Here is a 13,819-nt window from a genome sequence, read left to right as displayed (position 1 = left end):
TTTGTATATTTGCCCCCGCAGCCTCCCCTCAGACATTAAAACTGGGGAAAGGAGCACATCCAAGCTTCCCTGCTGCTTCCCTGCTGCCCACCGCCCTGGCAGACTGAGCCTTGCTGTGTTGTCCCTGCTAGAACACGGACCCAGCCTGGCAGAAGGTCTTTGGGACATGCTGGACGCCCACCACGGGGCTGCGCTGGGTCTGCATCGTGGGACAGTGCCATCGCTTGCTTGCTTCCTCTCTCCCCTTGCAGTCTCAGTGTGCACACTCAGGAAAGATGTGCCGGGGAAGCAGGCCCCACTGCATCCCCATGTGTGGAAGGTGTGCAGTAAGGGGGTGGCAAAAGATGGGGCACACTGATGGGGTGGCAGAGGGAACTCCCTGACACTGCGGTGGGCACCTGCTGCTCCTGCTCTGGCTGGTGTGCAGCCTCTTAGGGGCGCACAGATGCTGCAGAGACGTCACAGAGGAAGGGAGGGGGGGCTGGGGCTGCTCCTCTCCCAGCTCCTTCTACAGCATGGGAACCCCCAAAATCACTTTTGGAGCCCTTGGTAGGTGGTCTGAATGGGCCCGCTTGGAGCCAAGAGTGAGCCTGGTCCGATCTGAGGAGCAGAGCCCTGATCCTGGGCAGTCTCAAGGCAGGGACGGATCCTTCCACGTACGGGGAGGCCTTCTCCCTGGAGGCACCAGCATGGCGACTGTGGGATGAGGAACCTGGGCTGTGATAGGCTCACTGCAGTCTGATCCAGTTGCCGCAGGGTTCCTCCTCATGTCCTAACAGGCTGCGTCCATCTGCCCTCAGGCATCTGCAATGAGTGGAAATGGGCGCACCAGGCTGGCTGTGACCAGGCTGCCCAGTGGTTAGCCCCAGGTTCTATTCTAAGACCCAAGGTTCAGTTGTGGAGCATGTATAAGCAGTGGGGGAGGGGGGAAAGCATGTGCAGAGTGCTTTTCCCATCCACTTCAGAGTAGCCACAGGCCAACCAGCTGGGGTCAGGGAACCTTGAGCCCTGGATCTCTCACTCTGGAGATGGCCTGCTGCCTTGAGCTGTACACAAAGGCCAGTGGCCGCTCCTGATGGCACCTCTGGAGGCCAAGAGGTGAGACAGAAGGTGGCCTGCCCTCTTCTTGCTCCACCCCAAAGCTCCCACCCCCCAAGATCAACACATGTCTCAGGGAGGTTCGCTTTGAGAGCCCCATCCTCATCCGTCCACAGTGACCCTCCCATAGCTACACCATTCTGCTGAGGGGCATGGCTGTCACCTGGCAAGCCACACCTCCATCCAAGAATGAGGGGGGCACTGACCCCACTTAAGACGGTCAGCCTCCAATGGCAGACATCAGGGGCAGTCCCTCGCTGCCTCCCTCCTGCCTCCCCAGACTATCAGGACAGAGCAGAAGAACTGCCTCTTTCAACAAGCCTTTTAAGGAGAAACCTTGTCCCAGTCCGGGTCTGTGTTGGAATTGCTTTTTAAGATGTTTGTAAAGCTTTTTTAAAAAGGATGTTTTGTTTTAATATATTTTAAAGTCTGTTTTTATGATGTTTTAGTATGCGTTAGTGTTTTTGTTTGTCGCCCTGGGCTCCTACTGGGAGGAAGGGCAGGATATACATTTAATAAATAGTAATAAATAAATAATTGGCAGGCAGTTGTCCCTTTGGCCTGTGACCATACAGGTGCTTGCAAGGGTTCATAGAATCATAGAAAAGTAGAGTTGGAAGGGGCCTATAAGGCCATCACGTCCAACCCCCTGGCTCAATGCAGGAATCCAAATGAAAGCATTTCCGACAGACGGCTGTTCTTGGGGGCTGTTTTCTCAGGCAACCATTTATTTGTTTTAATGTTTTGATTGCTGTAAACCGCCCAGAGAGCTTCGGCTATGGGGCGGTAATACAAGTGCAATAAATAAACAAACAAACCACTCTGAATCTTAAGCCCAGCACAGCAAACGCCCCTCTTTCACCAGCAGAATTACTGGCAGTCCTCACAGAAGAGGCAAGATTTGGCCCCCTTTACATCTGCAAGTGGTGGAGGGGGAGATTTTGCCATGCAGCCATTTTGGGTCTCTCTCTAGGTGTGTTCTGGCCAGCTCACTTCGACAGCAACGCCTCTGACCGGCTACTCGCTCACACTCTGGCTGTGGATGGGAGCCAAGGGTGGCGGCAGCAGCAGCAGCAGCCTGGATTCCTCAGCAAACGTTTGCCTTGGCGCCTCCCTTCTACAGCGGCCCTTCCTCCGGTCCTTTGAGCCAGCCCCAATCGTCATGATGGCAGCCATGAGCTCAAGGGCTAAACGCCTCTACCCCGGCATCAGAATCAGGAATTTGCACACCACATTCTTGATTTAAGTGAGGGGATCCATCAAGGCTACAGTACATGCCTACGGCTGTTTTTGGACACAGCCCCTCCCCCTCTCCCATTAAGTCTACCTCCAGCACAAGGCCCCATTTCCACCCAAACTGCCCTCATCGAGCCCTATCCTGCAGAAGGAGACAGAACAACTGACAGACCCACATGGACCTTGCAGCATTTACCCAGAAGGTGGCACTCTTGGCCTTGGCTGACAGTAAGCACCAGAGGCTAAGAAAGGGTTACACCCCTCTCCCATTGGTCTGCCCTGATAAATCGGCTCACCCCAGAGATTGCCTCTGTTCCCAGAGTGGATTGCAGGTCACTTTGATCTGGCCTGTTTTTTGCTCTGGATCTTGTGGGGTGAAGGCTGGTTTCCTGGGCATCTTCTGAGCCCCAGGGAAAGGTGGAGGTCTCTGGCTCAGGGCTCCCATGCTAGCCCCCTCCCCTCTGGCAGCAGCTCCTGGCCGCCTGGTCTTTTGAAACCTGATCCCTTTCTGGGGGGGGGGGTCACAAAGCCTTCTTGCTTCTCCTAGCTCCAGAGCCCTTTTCCCCCTTGGTTGCCCACATCCTCTAACACAAGACCAAGAAGCGGACACAGGGAAAACAGGGGGGGGGAGGTGTTGCATTCACTGGCCAACTGATCCCCGCTCTGCCACTTGGGGCTATGGGGGAGTTGCCATCGCTGCTGGGCAGCCCGTGGGCTCAAGCGCACTGGCAGGGCAGACAGGCCACCCCACCCCAGTCCTTGGCCCCTCCTGGGGGCAGAGGACTGCATCCCGATGCTTCCCAGGACCAGGCCTCTGCTGGGTGCAGAGGCTGACCTCCATTCCGCCGGGTCCCTCCTTCCGTTCTGTGGTCCAACCAGAGATTTTTACGGGAGTGTCAGCCGCAGCAAGGACCAAAAAGCATTGGGGGGCATATTTGTGGCGGGCACATGAGCCCTTACCCGTACGCGTCCACAGCCAGCAGGTGACCCAAACCCTCTCCAAAGCCCCCACACGGCAAAGAGTACTCACCACTTTGAGCTCCGGCACTGACCGGCTCAAGGTCCATTCCTGGCTGTTCACGAAGGAATCTGCAGACACAAGAAAGACAGCGGAGCCATGATGGAAGGTGCCAGCAGAGGCGCCCCAGAGAGGAAGGGGAGAAAGAGGGCCGGACAGTGCCCGGGCACCGGGGGCAGCCATGGGAGCCAGAGGGGCAGGCAAGGGGGCCCACCACACCTATTCTGTACAACTCATGCCCCATTTTCCTTTCAGAAGAAACCTCCAAGCAGCTTCTAATGAAAGCAATAAAACAGCAGCCTATAAAGATAATCTCTCCCCTAACAAAACCGAACGATGAAGCTTCTGTGAAGCGGCTCTATAACAAGCCTGCCTAAAAATGTGTGAGAAAGCAAACGGGGGGGGGGGGCCTCTGCTGGACCTTTGTGGCCATTTCAAACTGGGGCACCCCCACTCCACACGCATGCACAGAGCAAACCCTCCCGGATTTGGCGGGCAGCCTGGAGGTCACTACCAGCCCTCCACCCCCTCAGCCGCAGGCACCAAATCGAGGGAGAGCTCTGCCAAGAGGGCCCTTGGGCACCTGGCGCTCTAGAACCTCCTGGCATAAAGCCAAAGAGTGGCAGAGAGGAAAAGAGGTCAGACCCGGACAACCCAGGAGCTCATGTGGACGGATCAAGGGGCCACTAGGAGTTGAGCAGTTGGGGGTGAGGTGCCAGGTGGGGGCTCCCAGTCCCTGCGTGCACTGCTGCTGGGCTTCCCCTCAACCTGTTGAGCTACCGGCCTGCCTGAGACTGCTCCATCTCCAGGGCTTGCTGAGCCTCCAGAGAAAACAAGTTGGGTGTCTCTCACTCGCACACACAGAGCCTCATTTGTGTGCTCCATAGCTTTCGGTCACATCATAATCTGCACCATACATTTAAAGCATTATCACAACACTTTAAACAGTCACAGCTTCTTCCCCCAAAGAATCCTGGGAACTGTAGTTTGTGACGGGTGCAGCTGAGAGTTGTTAAGGGGCCCCTATTCCCCTCACAGAGCTACAATCCCCAGAGTGGTTTAACAATCAGGCTCTCTTCACAGGGAACTGTGGGAATTATAGCTGTGAGGGGAATTGGGGTCTCCTAACAGCTGGTAGAGCCCAGTGGGGAGGAGAGCCTGGCTGGGAGTCCAGAGTCTGCAAGTTCAAATCCCTGCTTGTGTCTCCTGGGTGTCAAGGGCCAACTAAAGATCACCCCACAGTGATCAAGGGTTACGTGCCCTGCCCCCTGTGCAGCCGTGGGCAAGCGGCATAGTCCCAAGGAGCCCAGTTGCCCCCCCAGCTGGCAGTTGCGGACAAGGAAGGGGCTGGCTTGTGCAGCTGTGGCAAGCTGAGCAGGCCCTGGCCAGCTGGGGAGGACTAGCCTCAGAGGGAGGCAATGGGAAACCCCCTCTAGATACCGCTTGCCATGAAATCCCTATTCATAGGGTAGCCATAAGTCGGAAGCGACTTGAAGGCAGTCCATTTCCATTTCCAACAACTCTCAGCACCCTTCACAAACTACAGTTCCCAAGATTCTTTGGGGAAAGAAGCCATGACCGTTTGAAGTGCTATGTGTAACAGTGCATAAATGTATGGTGCAGATAGGGCCGTCTTCTCTTTATGGGGGGGGGGCACTGCGGATGCAACATGGCTGCATGGAAGTGGGTGAAGGCCAGGGTGCACCTGCAACCTTGGCTTTGGTCTTGGGGGGGGGGAAGATAGCGAAGGGGGCAAATTCAACCAGATTGGCCTTTGTTGCTGCCAGAGGGTGAGTTCCCTCATGTGGTGGAAATAACCTCTTTTGCTATTTCCATTATGACCCTGGGGGTGTTTTGGAGCAATTTTAGCACAAATGAATCCATCTGAAATATTGTCTGCATCTTGATAACGCCCCCTCACTAAAGCGGAGGCCTGGATTTCTCGGCAGTGAAGAGTGGGAAGGTGACAGTCCTGAAACCCTGTGTGAGGAGGTGGTGCTGCTGTTGTGAGCCACCATCTGCCTTAACAACCACAGCCCCCATCTAAGAGATGGATATCACGATTACAGGATGGTGGGTATAACACTCAGCCAAATCTGCAATGTGGGGATAACACCACAGGACTAACACTGCAGGGTTGTCATAACCACCCTAACCCCTGCTCTCCCCCCCAATACATACACCATACACTCCTGCTATATAGAACAAGAACTATGAACTCCTTTTGCATTCATTTTTAAAAGTTTTGAAAATTCAAGCAATATACATTTTCCATCAAAAGAGTTTGAAAGAGTTTTTGGTGGTGTGGAGGGGGAGCGGGGGTGTGGTTCTGAAATTCTCCGCCATCCCTCATGAGCCCCAGCTAACGAGAGAGGGAAACGGCACCAAGAAGACCCAAGGGCAGCGTCGATCCAGGTCTGCGCAAAGCCAGTTCTTCATCCCAAAGTCTCCATCCACAACTGAAGCAAAGCCTGAGATTGGGAGGCCAGTGCGGATCCATCCACGGGGGCCCTTATCCCCCTTTGCTGCCCCCTCTCTCTTTTTTCACTTTTCTTCCTTTTATCTCCCTGCTCATTTAGACTGCGTGGGGGAAGGGCTCAAGAATGCGCCTGGATGGGCAGCTCCGCCCCCCTCACCCTTCCCTCCTGCCCTAACAGCATTTGCAGCCTCAAGCACCAGAACCAAATGTCTCCACAAACAACCTTGCTGTGGAGGCGCATTGCGATCGGGCTTCTTTCCTTCTGCTTCCTACTCCTTGTTGACATTGTTTTTTTTATTTCAGGCATGGGTGGTCTGTGTAACCTGATCCCAGCAGGAAAAGGCAGGGGAGGCTGCTACTTTGAGGAACAGAAGTCCTGGCCAGGAGACTCTTCCCCGGTCAACATCAGCCTAGCATCATCAGTAAGCAACCTAAAGAAGAGTGTAGTGTCACTCAGAAGCTGGCTCTCTGCACCTCTGGCACCACTCAGCCCAGTAAAAATGGTAACACTGTGTGGGTTGCTTTACATTTGTTACGCGTCTGCAATAGTACGAGATGCAGGAAGGTGATTTTTTAAAAGATTGAAAAGAAAAAGTGTATGCAGCAGCTCTCCCGGGTTTCAAGCAGGGCCTCCTTTCCCAGCCCTACCCAGACATGCCGCCAGGGACTGAATCGGGGCCTTCTGCACGTGGAGCGGCTGCTCTGCCACTGAGCTGCATGGAAATTCTCCCCGCCCCCTTCCTCCGTCCTCCCCATGAGGACCATGAGGCCAGGGTTTGCCATGAGGCCACAGCAGAGCCACCCCATCACCTTCCTGCAGAACCCAGACAGCAGAAGAGGCCTTGGCTCAACTTTAGTCTTCTTCCATCGCAAAGCTTTGAGGGCACCAATTAAAGCAGAGAGAAAGTGAGAAGAGAAATTCATTGCAAAAATCTTGGGGGTCACAGCAAGGCTGGGGGGGAGGACCATGCCACAGCTGGAGCTTTCAGAGCAAGCAAACGAAGGAGGGAGCTCTCTGGGCCCCTTGGGGCTTGCAGTTGTTTGCTGGGCCAGGCGAGGAGGAAGAGGAGGAGGAGCTGGCTTGACTCTGGGCTTGCAGGGACATCTCCCAAACTGGTTGGACGAGTCGGGCTGCTGCTCCAGGCCTCTGCTGAGGCAGATGCCTCTTGCTGTGACTGTGGCCACCCCCACTTCCAGAGGCAAAAGAGGAGATGTGGGCACTGCAGGGAGGAGTGGGGCAGGGGGAGCACATGGGGGGCATCTCCTGCTGTGGCTGGAGAGGGGAGGGAGTTCTCCCACCCCACCCCAATGGCCTCACTTGGCTTCAGGGGGTCTGCACAGGAGGAGAGAGCACTGCTCGCAGCCCATGAGCAGTGACAGAGAGGAGGGGGAGAAGCTCCCCAGCCACCCAAATCTCAACACCATCTCTCCCTTCTTGTGCCTGTCCCACCATGGTTCAGGAATGGAGGCATCGCAGGATCCAGGGGCCTCCTCCAGACTGGGTGGGGCCACACCTAACATGCCTGCCTGGGTCAAAGCACACCGTTCAGAAACAGAGAAGGCACCCCTGGGGCCTCCGCTAGCTGCAGCCGCACCCTGGCCCTACCCAGACAGGCTGAGCCAGTCCGTTGCTCCGCAGGAGCCTGGCACCATTTCTGTCTCCACATGAAGAGATGCCAGGATGACAGATTCATTCACGGAGGAACTGTATGATGAAGAACCAGAAATTTTAGAATGCCAGGTGAAAGCTGCTCTTAAAATACTTGGAAGAAACAAATCACCAGGAACAGATGGCATACCAATAGAGTTGCTACAAGCTACTGATACTGAATCTGTCCAAATTTTGACAAAAATCTGTCAAGAAATATGAAAAACTAAACAATGGCCCACAGACTGGAAGTGTTCCATATACATCTCAATTCCAAAGAAAGGGGATCCCAGGGAATGCAGTAATTATTGCACTATTGCCTTAATATCCCATGCAAGTAAAGTAATGCTCAGGATTCTACAACAAAGGCTCTTACCATATACGGAGTGAGAAATGCCAGACATCCAAGCTGGATTTAGAAAGGGAAGAGGCACCAGAGATCATATCACAAACATACGTTGGATAATGGAACGGACCAAGGAATTTCAGAAGAAAATCACCCTGTGCGTTATAGATTACAGCAAAGCCTTTGACTGTGCAGATCATGAAAAACTATGGAATGCTTTAAAAGAAATGGGGGTGCCACAGCATCTGATTGTCCTGATGCGCAACCTATACTCTGGACAAGAGGCTATTGTAAGGACAGAATATGGAGAATATGGTTCCCAATCAGAATGGGGGTGAGACAGGGGTGTATTTTATTACCCTATTTGTTTAATCTATATGCAGAACATATCATATGGAAAGTGGGATTGGACCAAGATGAAGGAGGCGTGAAAATTGGAGTGAGGAATGACAATAATTTAAGATATGCAGACAATACCATACTGCTAGCAGAAACCAGTAATGATTTGAAACGAATGCTGATAAAAGTTAAGAGGAAAGCACAAAAGCAGGACTACAGCTGAATGTCAAGAAAACTAAAGTAATGACAACAGAAGATTTATGTAACTTTACAGTTGACAATGAGGACATTGAACTTGTCAAGGATTATCAATACCTCGGCATAATCATTAACCCAAATGGAGACAATAGTCAAGAAATCAGAAGAAGGCTAGGACTGGGGAGGGCAGCTATGAGAGAACTAGAAAAGGTCCTCAAATGCAAAAATGTATCACTGAACACTAAAGTCAGGATCATTCAGACCATGGTATTCCCGATCTCTATGTATGGATGTGAAAGTTGGACAGTGAAAAAAGTGGAGAAGAGAAAAATCAACTCATTTGAAATGATGTGTTGGAGGAGGGCTTTGCTCATAGCATGGACTGCGAAAAAGACAAACAATTGGGTGTTAGAACAAATTAGAGAGCCAGTGTGTGTAGTGGTTAAGGTGTTGGACTACAACCTGGAAGACCAGGGTTCAAATCCCCACATAGCCATGAAGCTCACTGGATGGCCTTGGGCTAGTCACTGCCTCTCAGCTTCATGAAAAACCTATTCATAGGGTCGCCATAAGTGGGAATTGACTTGAAGGCTGTACATTTTTTTAGAACAAATTAAACCAGAACTGTCACTAGAAGCTAAAATGATGAAACTGAGGTTATCATACTTTGGACACATCATGAGAAGACATGATTCACTAGAACTTCATCGCCTCCATGACAACCATGGGGCTGTCCCAATTTGTTACAGGCCCAACACATGTGTCGGGACATACTCTTGATCTGATTTTTGCCACTGGACATGTGGATGGTGATCTGGAGCTGGGGAATTTTTCATCTATTCCTTTGTCATGGACAGATCACAGCTTGTTGAAGTTTAGACTCGCAGCGGCCTTTCCCCTCTGCAAGGGTGGGGGACCCATTAAGTTGGTCCGCCCCCGGAGACTGATGGATCCTGAAGGTTTTCAAAAGGCTCTGGGGATTTTTCCGGCTGAGAAGACTGGCGCTCCTGTCGAGGCCCTGGTCGAACTGTGGAACACGGAAATGACCCGGGCCATTGACACGATCGCTCCTGCGCGCCTCCTCCTATGTAGAGCTCATACAGCTCCGTGGTATACCCCGGAGCTGAGAGTGATGAAACAAGAGAGGAGGCAGCTTGAGTGCAGATGGAGACGAACTCCTGACGGATGCAATCTTGCCCTGGTGAGGGCCTTCACTAAGCGGTACTCAGAAGCGGTGAGAGCAGCAAAGAAGCGATATTTTGCTGCTACTATCAAGTCATCTCTCTGCCGCCCAGCAGAGCTTTTTAAGGTTGTCTGAGGGCTATTACATTCTGGTCCTCGGGACATTATAGAGTCATTGGAAGCTCGCTGCAATGAGTTTGCTAGGCACTTCCAGGACAAGATCTTATGCATCCGCTAGGACTTAGACTCCAATATTACAGCAGTTGAACCTAATGAGGCATCCAGAACACAGTCTTGTCCTCATTTATTGGATGAGTTCCAATTGGTGCAGCTTGAGGAAGTTGACAAGGTGCTTGGACTGGTGCATGCGACCACTTCTGCTCTGGATCCTTGCCCCTCTTGGCTGGTAAAATCTAGCAGGGATGGAACAGCCGGCTGGGCCAGGGAAGTGATAAATGCCTCCTTACGAGAGGGAGTGGTCCCCAGCTGCCTGCAAGAGGCGGCTGCTAGACCACTTCTAAAGAAGTCTTCCTTGGATCCAGAAAACCTAAATAACTATAGGCCGGTAGCGAATGTTCCATTCCTGGGCAAGGTCTTAGAGCGGGTGGTTGCTAACCAGCTCCAGACACTCTTGGATGAAACCGATTATCTAGATCCACTTCAATCCCGTTTCAGGCCCGGTTTTGGTACTGAGACAGCCTTGGTCGCCCTGTATGATGACCTATGTCGGGAGAGGGATGGGGGGAGTGTAACCCTGTTGATTCTCCTTGATCTCTCAGCGGCTTTTGATACCATCGACCATGGTATCCTTCTGGAGCGACTTATGGAGTTGGGAGTTGGAGGTACTGCTTGGCAGTGGCTCCGCTCCTACTTGGTAGGTCGGCTCCAGAAGGTAGTGCTTGGGGAGCATTGCTCGATACCCTGGGTTCTCCAGTATGGGGTCCCGCAGGGGTCAGTTCTGTCCCCCATGCTCTTTAACATCTACATGAAGCTGCTGGGGGCGGTCATCAGGAGTTTTGGAGTGCGTAGTCATCAGTATGCTGATGACACACAGCTCTACTTCTCCTTTTCATCTTCTTCAGGTGACGCTGTCAATGTACTAAACCGTTGCCTGGCCGCGATAATGGACTGGATGAGAGCTAATAAACTAGACTCAATCCTGACAAGACTGAGATGCTGTTAGTGAGTGGCTTCTCTGATCAGATGGTGGATACTCAACCTGTTCTGGACGGGGTTACACTCCCCCTGAAGGAGCAGGTTCGTAGTCTGGGAGTTCTTTTAGATCCTTCACTGTCACTTGAGGCCCAGGTAGCCTCGGTGGCACGAAGTGCGTTCTACCAACTTCGGTTGGTAGCTCAGCTACGTCCCTATCTGGGCAGCGATGACCTCGTTTCAGTTATCCACGCTCTGGTAACCTCAAGACTGGACTACTGCAATGCGCTCTACGTGGGGCTACCTTTGAAGACGGTTCGGAAACTGCAGCTCGTGCAAAACGCTGCGGCCCGATTGTTGACTAGGACCAAACGATCCGAACTTATAACACCTGTTCTGGCCCGTTTGCACTGGCTGCCTATATGTTTCCGGGCCAGATTCAAAGTGTTGGTTTTGACCTATAAAGCTTTACACGGCGTGGGTCTGCAATACCTGATGGAACGCCTCTCCCGATATGAACCTACCCGTACACTGCGTGCAACATCTAATGCCCTCCTCTGGGTCCCAACTCATAGAGAGGCTCGGAGGATGACGACAAGATCTAGGGCCTTCTCAGTGGTGGCCCCCGAACTATGGAACAGTCCTTGTGACGAGGTGCGCCTGGCGCCAACATTGCTTTCTTTTCGGCGCTGGGTTAAAACGTACCTCTTTTCCCAGGCATTTTAATATATTTTAGTATATTTATAACACTCTGGTATACTAAATTAATTGTGTAATATGTTTTTAGCTTTGAGAATTGTTATTATGTGTGTGGTAATTATTATGTGATTTTATCTTATTCTATTTTTATATTTATGTTGTTCACCGCCCAGACAGCCGTTGGCTGTGGGCGGTATAGAAACTGAATAAATAATAATAAGAATAAATAATAGAAAAGACAATAATGCTGGGAAAAACAGAAGGGAGTAGAAAAAGAGAAAGTCCAAACAAGAGATGGATTGATTCCATAAAGGAAGCTACAGACCTGAATTTACAACATCTGAACAGGGTGGTTCACAACAGATGCTCTTGGAGGTCACTGATTCATAGCAGAAAGGGGCTCATTGACTTGGACTTCAATCCAACTCATAGGAAATATGATGGAAGTTGCTACATGTTTTACAGCCTGAAATTTCCTTCCAGTTTTCATTCCTGTCAGTGTCAAGAACCAAGAGAGGCTGGAAGAAAGTCATTCCACTTCAGACACACAGAAGAGACAGCTGTCAGCAAACAACCTGGAAATAATTCCTCACAAATATTTATTTATTTATTTATTGTTTAATTTGTATCCCGCCCTTCCTCCCAGCAGGAGCCCAGGGCGGCAAACAAAGGGCTAAAAACACTTTAAAACATCATAAAAACAGATCTTAAAAAAAAAACACTTTTTAAAACGGTTAAAAACATTATTAAAAAACATATTAAGCAATTCTAACACAGACGCATAAACCCCTAACAGACCAATCATCCCGATATGCAAGCCCTGAGATCATCAACAGCTCAGCATGCCCTCTCCCTCCTCTTTCCCCAACTGACGGTCTTCCCTGCCCTGAGACGCTGACTCCCCAGCTCCTGATACCAACATGCAAACAAGGCACCATCACAAGGCTCCTGTGCACCCAGAGAAACCCTCAGCCGTAGCCTCCACCTGCTGCCGCTGTGCACTCCGCATAAAGCTAGTGAAGAGAACATCCAAAGTCCAGGCCTGCCCCCAGGGTGTTCCCCACCCCCAGTCAGAGAGGACTCTATGTGGAAGGAGGTGCAGCTGACTGAGGAGTGTGGATTCCCCCCCCCAACATATTCAGGTTTAAACCTCACCCCTGGCAAAGGTGGGAGCCTCTGGCAACAGCCGAAGGGCGAGAGCAAATGCTGGCTGGCTGACAGAAAAGTAACGGAGCTGGCCAATTCAGAGCACAGTTGCTGCTGGGTGCAACAAGTCTGAGGGTGCAAACACACTAGTCGCCAGATCAAAGCATTTCCATTGGCCACACTGGAGGGGGAATGGGCTGATCAGTCAATCAGTTGCAAAATCTTTTTGAAGCTGAACTTTTAAAAACAACGCACTGGAGCTGCTCCCAACCAGTTTTAGAGTAAAAGGGGGCAGGGTCTCAGTAGCGTCCTGTGCCCCCATTTTCAGAAAAGAGAGGTGGAGACACAGCAGAACTGGCACAACAAGGCCTCAGAGTTCAACAAAGAACCTTAAATATCAGACAGGCGCCATCTCTGTTATCTTTTTGGTGCCTACTGAAGACCTTCCTCTTTCAACAAACCTTTTAAGTAGAGACCTTATCCCAGTTTATGTCTGTGTTGGAATTGCTTTTTAATTTTTTAAACCTTCTTTTTGTAAAAATAGATGTTTTTAAAGCTTTTTAAAAATGTTTTTAATGGTTGTTTTGTTTTAATATATTTCAAAGTTCATGAGACAGTCACGGGAAGTGCGATTGTGCTACTCCTGCTCAATCTCTCAGAGGCTTTTGACCATGGCATCCTCCTGGACCGACTCATTGGGATAAGTATTAGAGGCACCATATTACTGTGGTTCCGCTCTTCCCTACAGGGCCGCTGAGAGATCGAGAATAACAGGGTCACACTCCCCCTGTCCTTCTCCCGATAAATGTCATCCATCAGGGCGATTAAGGCCAATTCAGTCCCATAACCAGGCCTGAACCCAGACTGGAATGGGTCAAGATAATCTGTTTCATCCAAGAGTAATTGCAATTGCTGCACCACAACGCTCTCAATCACCTTCCCTAAAAAGGGGGTATTTGCGACCGGGCAGCAGCTGTCGCAAACGAGTGGGTCCAGGGTGGGCTTCTTCAGGAGCGCTCGGATCACCGCCTCTTTCAGGGTGGCTGGAACTACTCCCTCCCGCGATGATGCATTGACCATACCCTGGATCCACTCGGTCAACCCTCCTTGGCAAGCTTTAATAAGCCAAGAAGGGCAAGGGTCAAGAGGACACGTTGCTGGCCTAATCATCGCAAGCACCTTGCCCACATCAACAGGCTGCATCAACTGAAAATGATCCCAAGAAGTTGCCGCAGATGTTTAATATTTATAGGAAGATGTTGGGAGGGGTCACTAGGA

At 51.2% G+C, this 13,819-nt stretch overlaps 1 protein-coding gene across 4 annotated transcripts in view; it reads right to left on the bottom strand.

Annotated features, from left to right (window-relative positions):
- The window catches only part of AGAP3 (ArfGAP with GTPase domain, ankyrin repeat and PH domain 3), a 132,031-nt gene that overhangs the window by 62,518 nt on the left and 55,694 nt on the right, over positions 1-13,819 (bottom strand). For all 4 annotated transcript variants that reach the window (XM_061585637.1, XM_061585635.1, XM_061585636.1 and 1 more), the window contains exon 2: positions 3,365-3,423. In XM_061585637.1, the coding sequence (XP_061441621.1) occupies positions 3,365-3,423 (59 nt within the window). The remainder of the gene's footprint in view (positions 1-3,364; positions 3,424-13,819) is intronic.

Source organism: Rhineura floridana, chromosome 10 (assembly GCF_030035675.1).
Source record: "Rhineura floridana isolate rRhiFlo1 chromosome 10, rRhiFlo1.hap2, whole genome shotgun sequence".
Lineage (NCBI taxonomy): Eukaryota > Metazoa > Chordata > Lepidosauria > Squamata > Rhineuridae > Rhineura > Rhineura floridana.
This window is presented reverse-complemented; position numbering and strand designations above follow the sequence as displayed.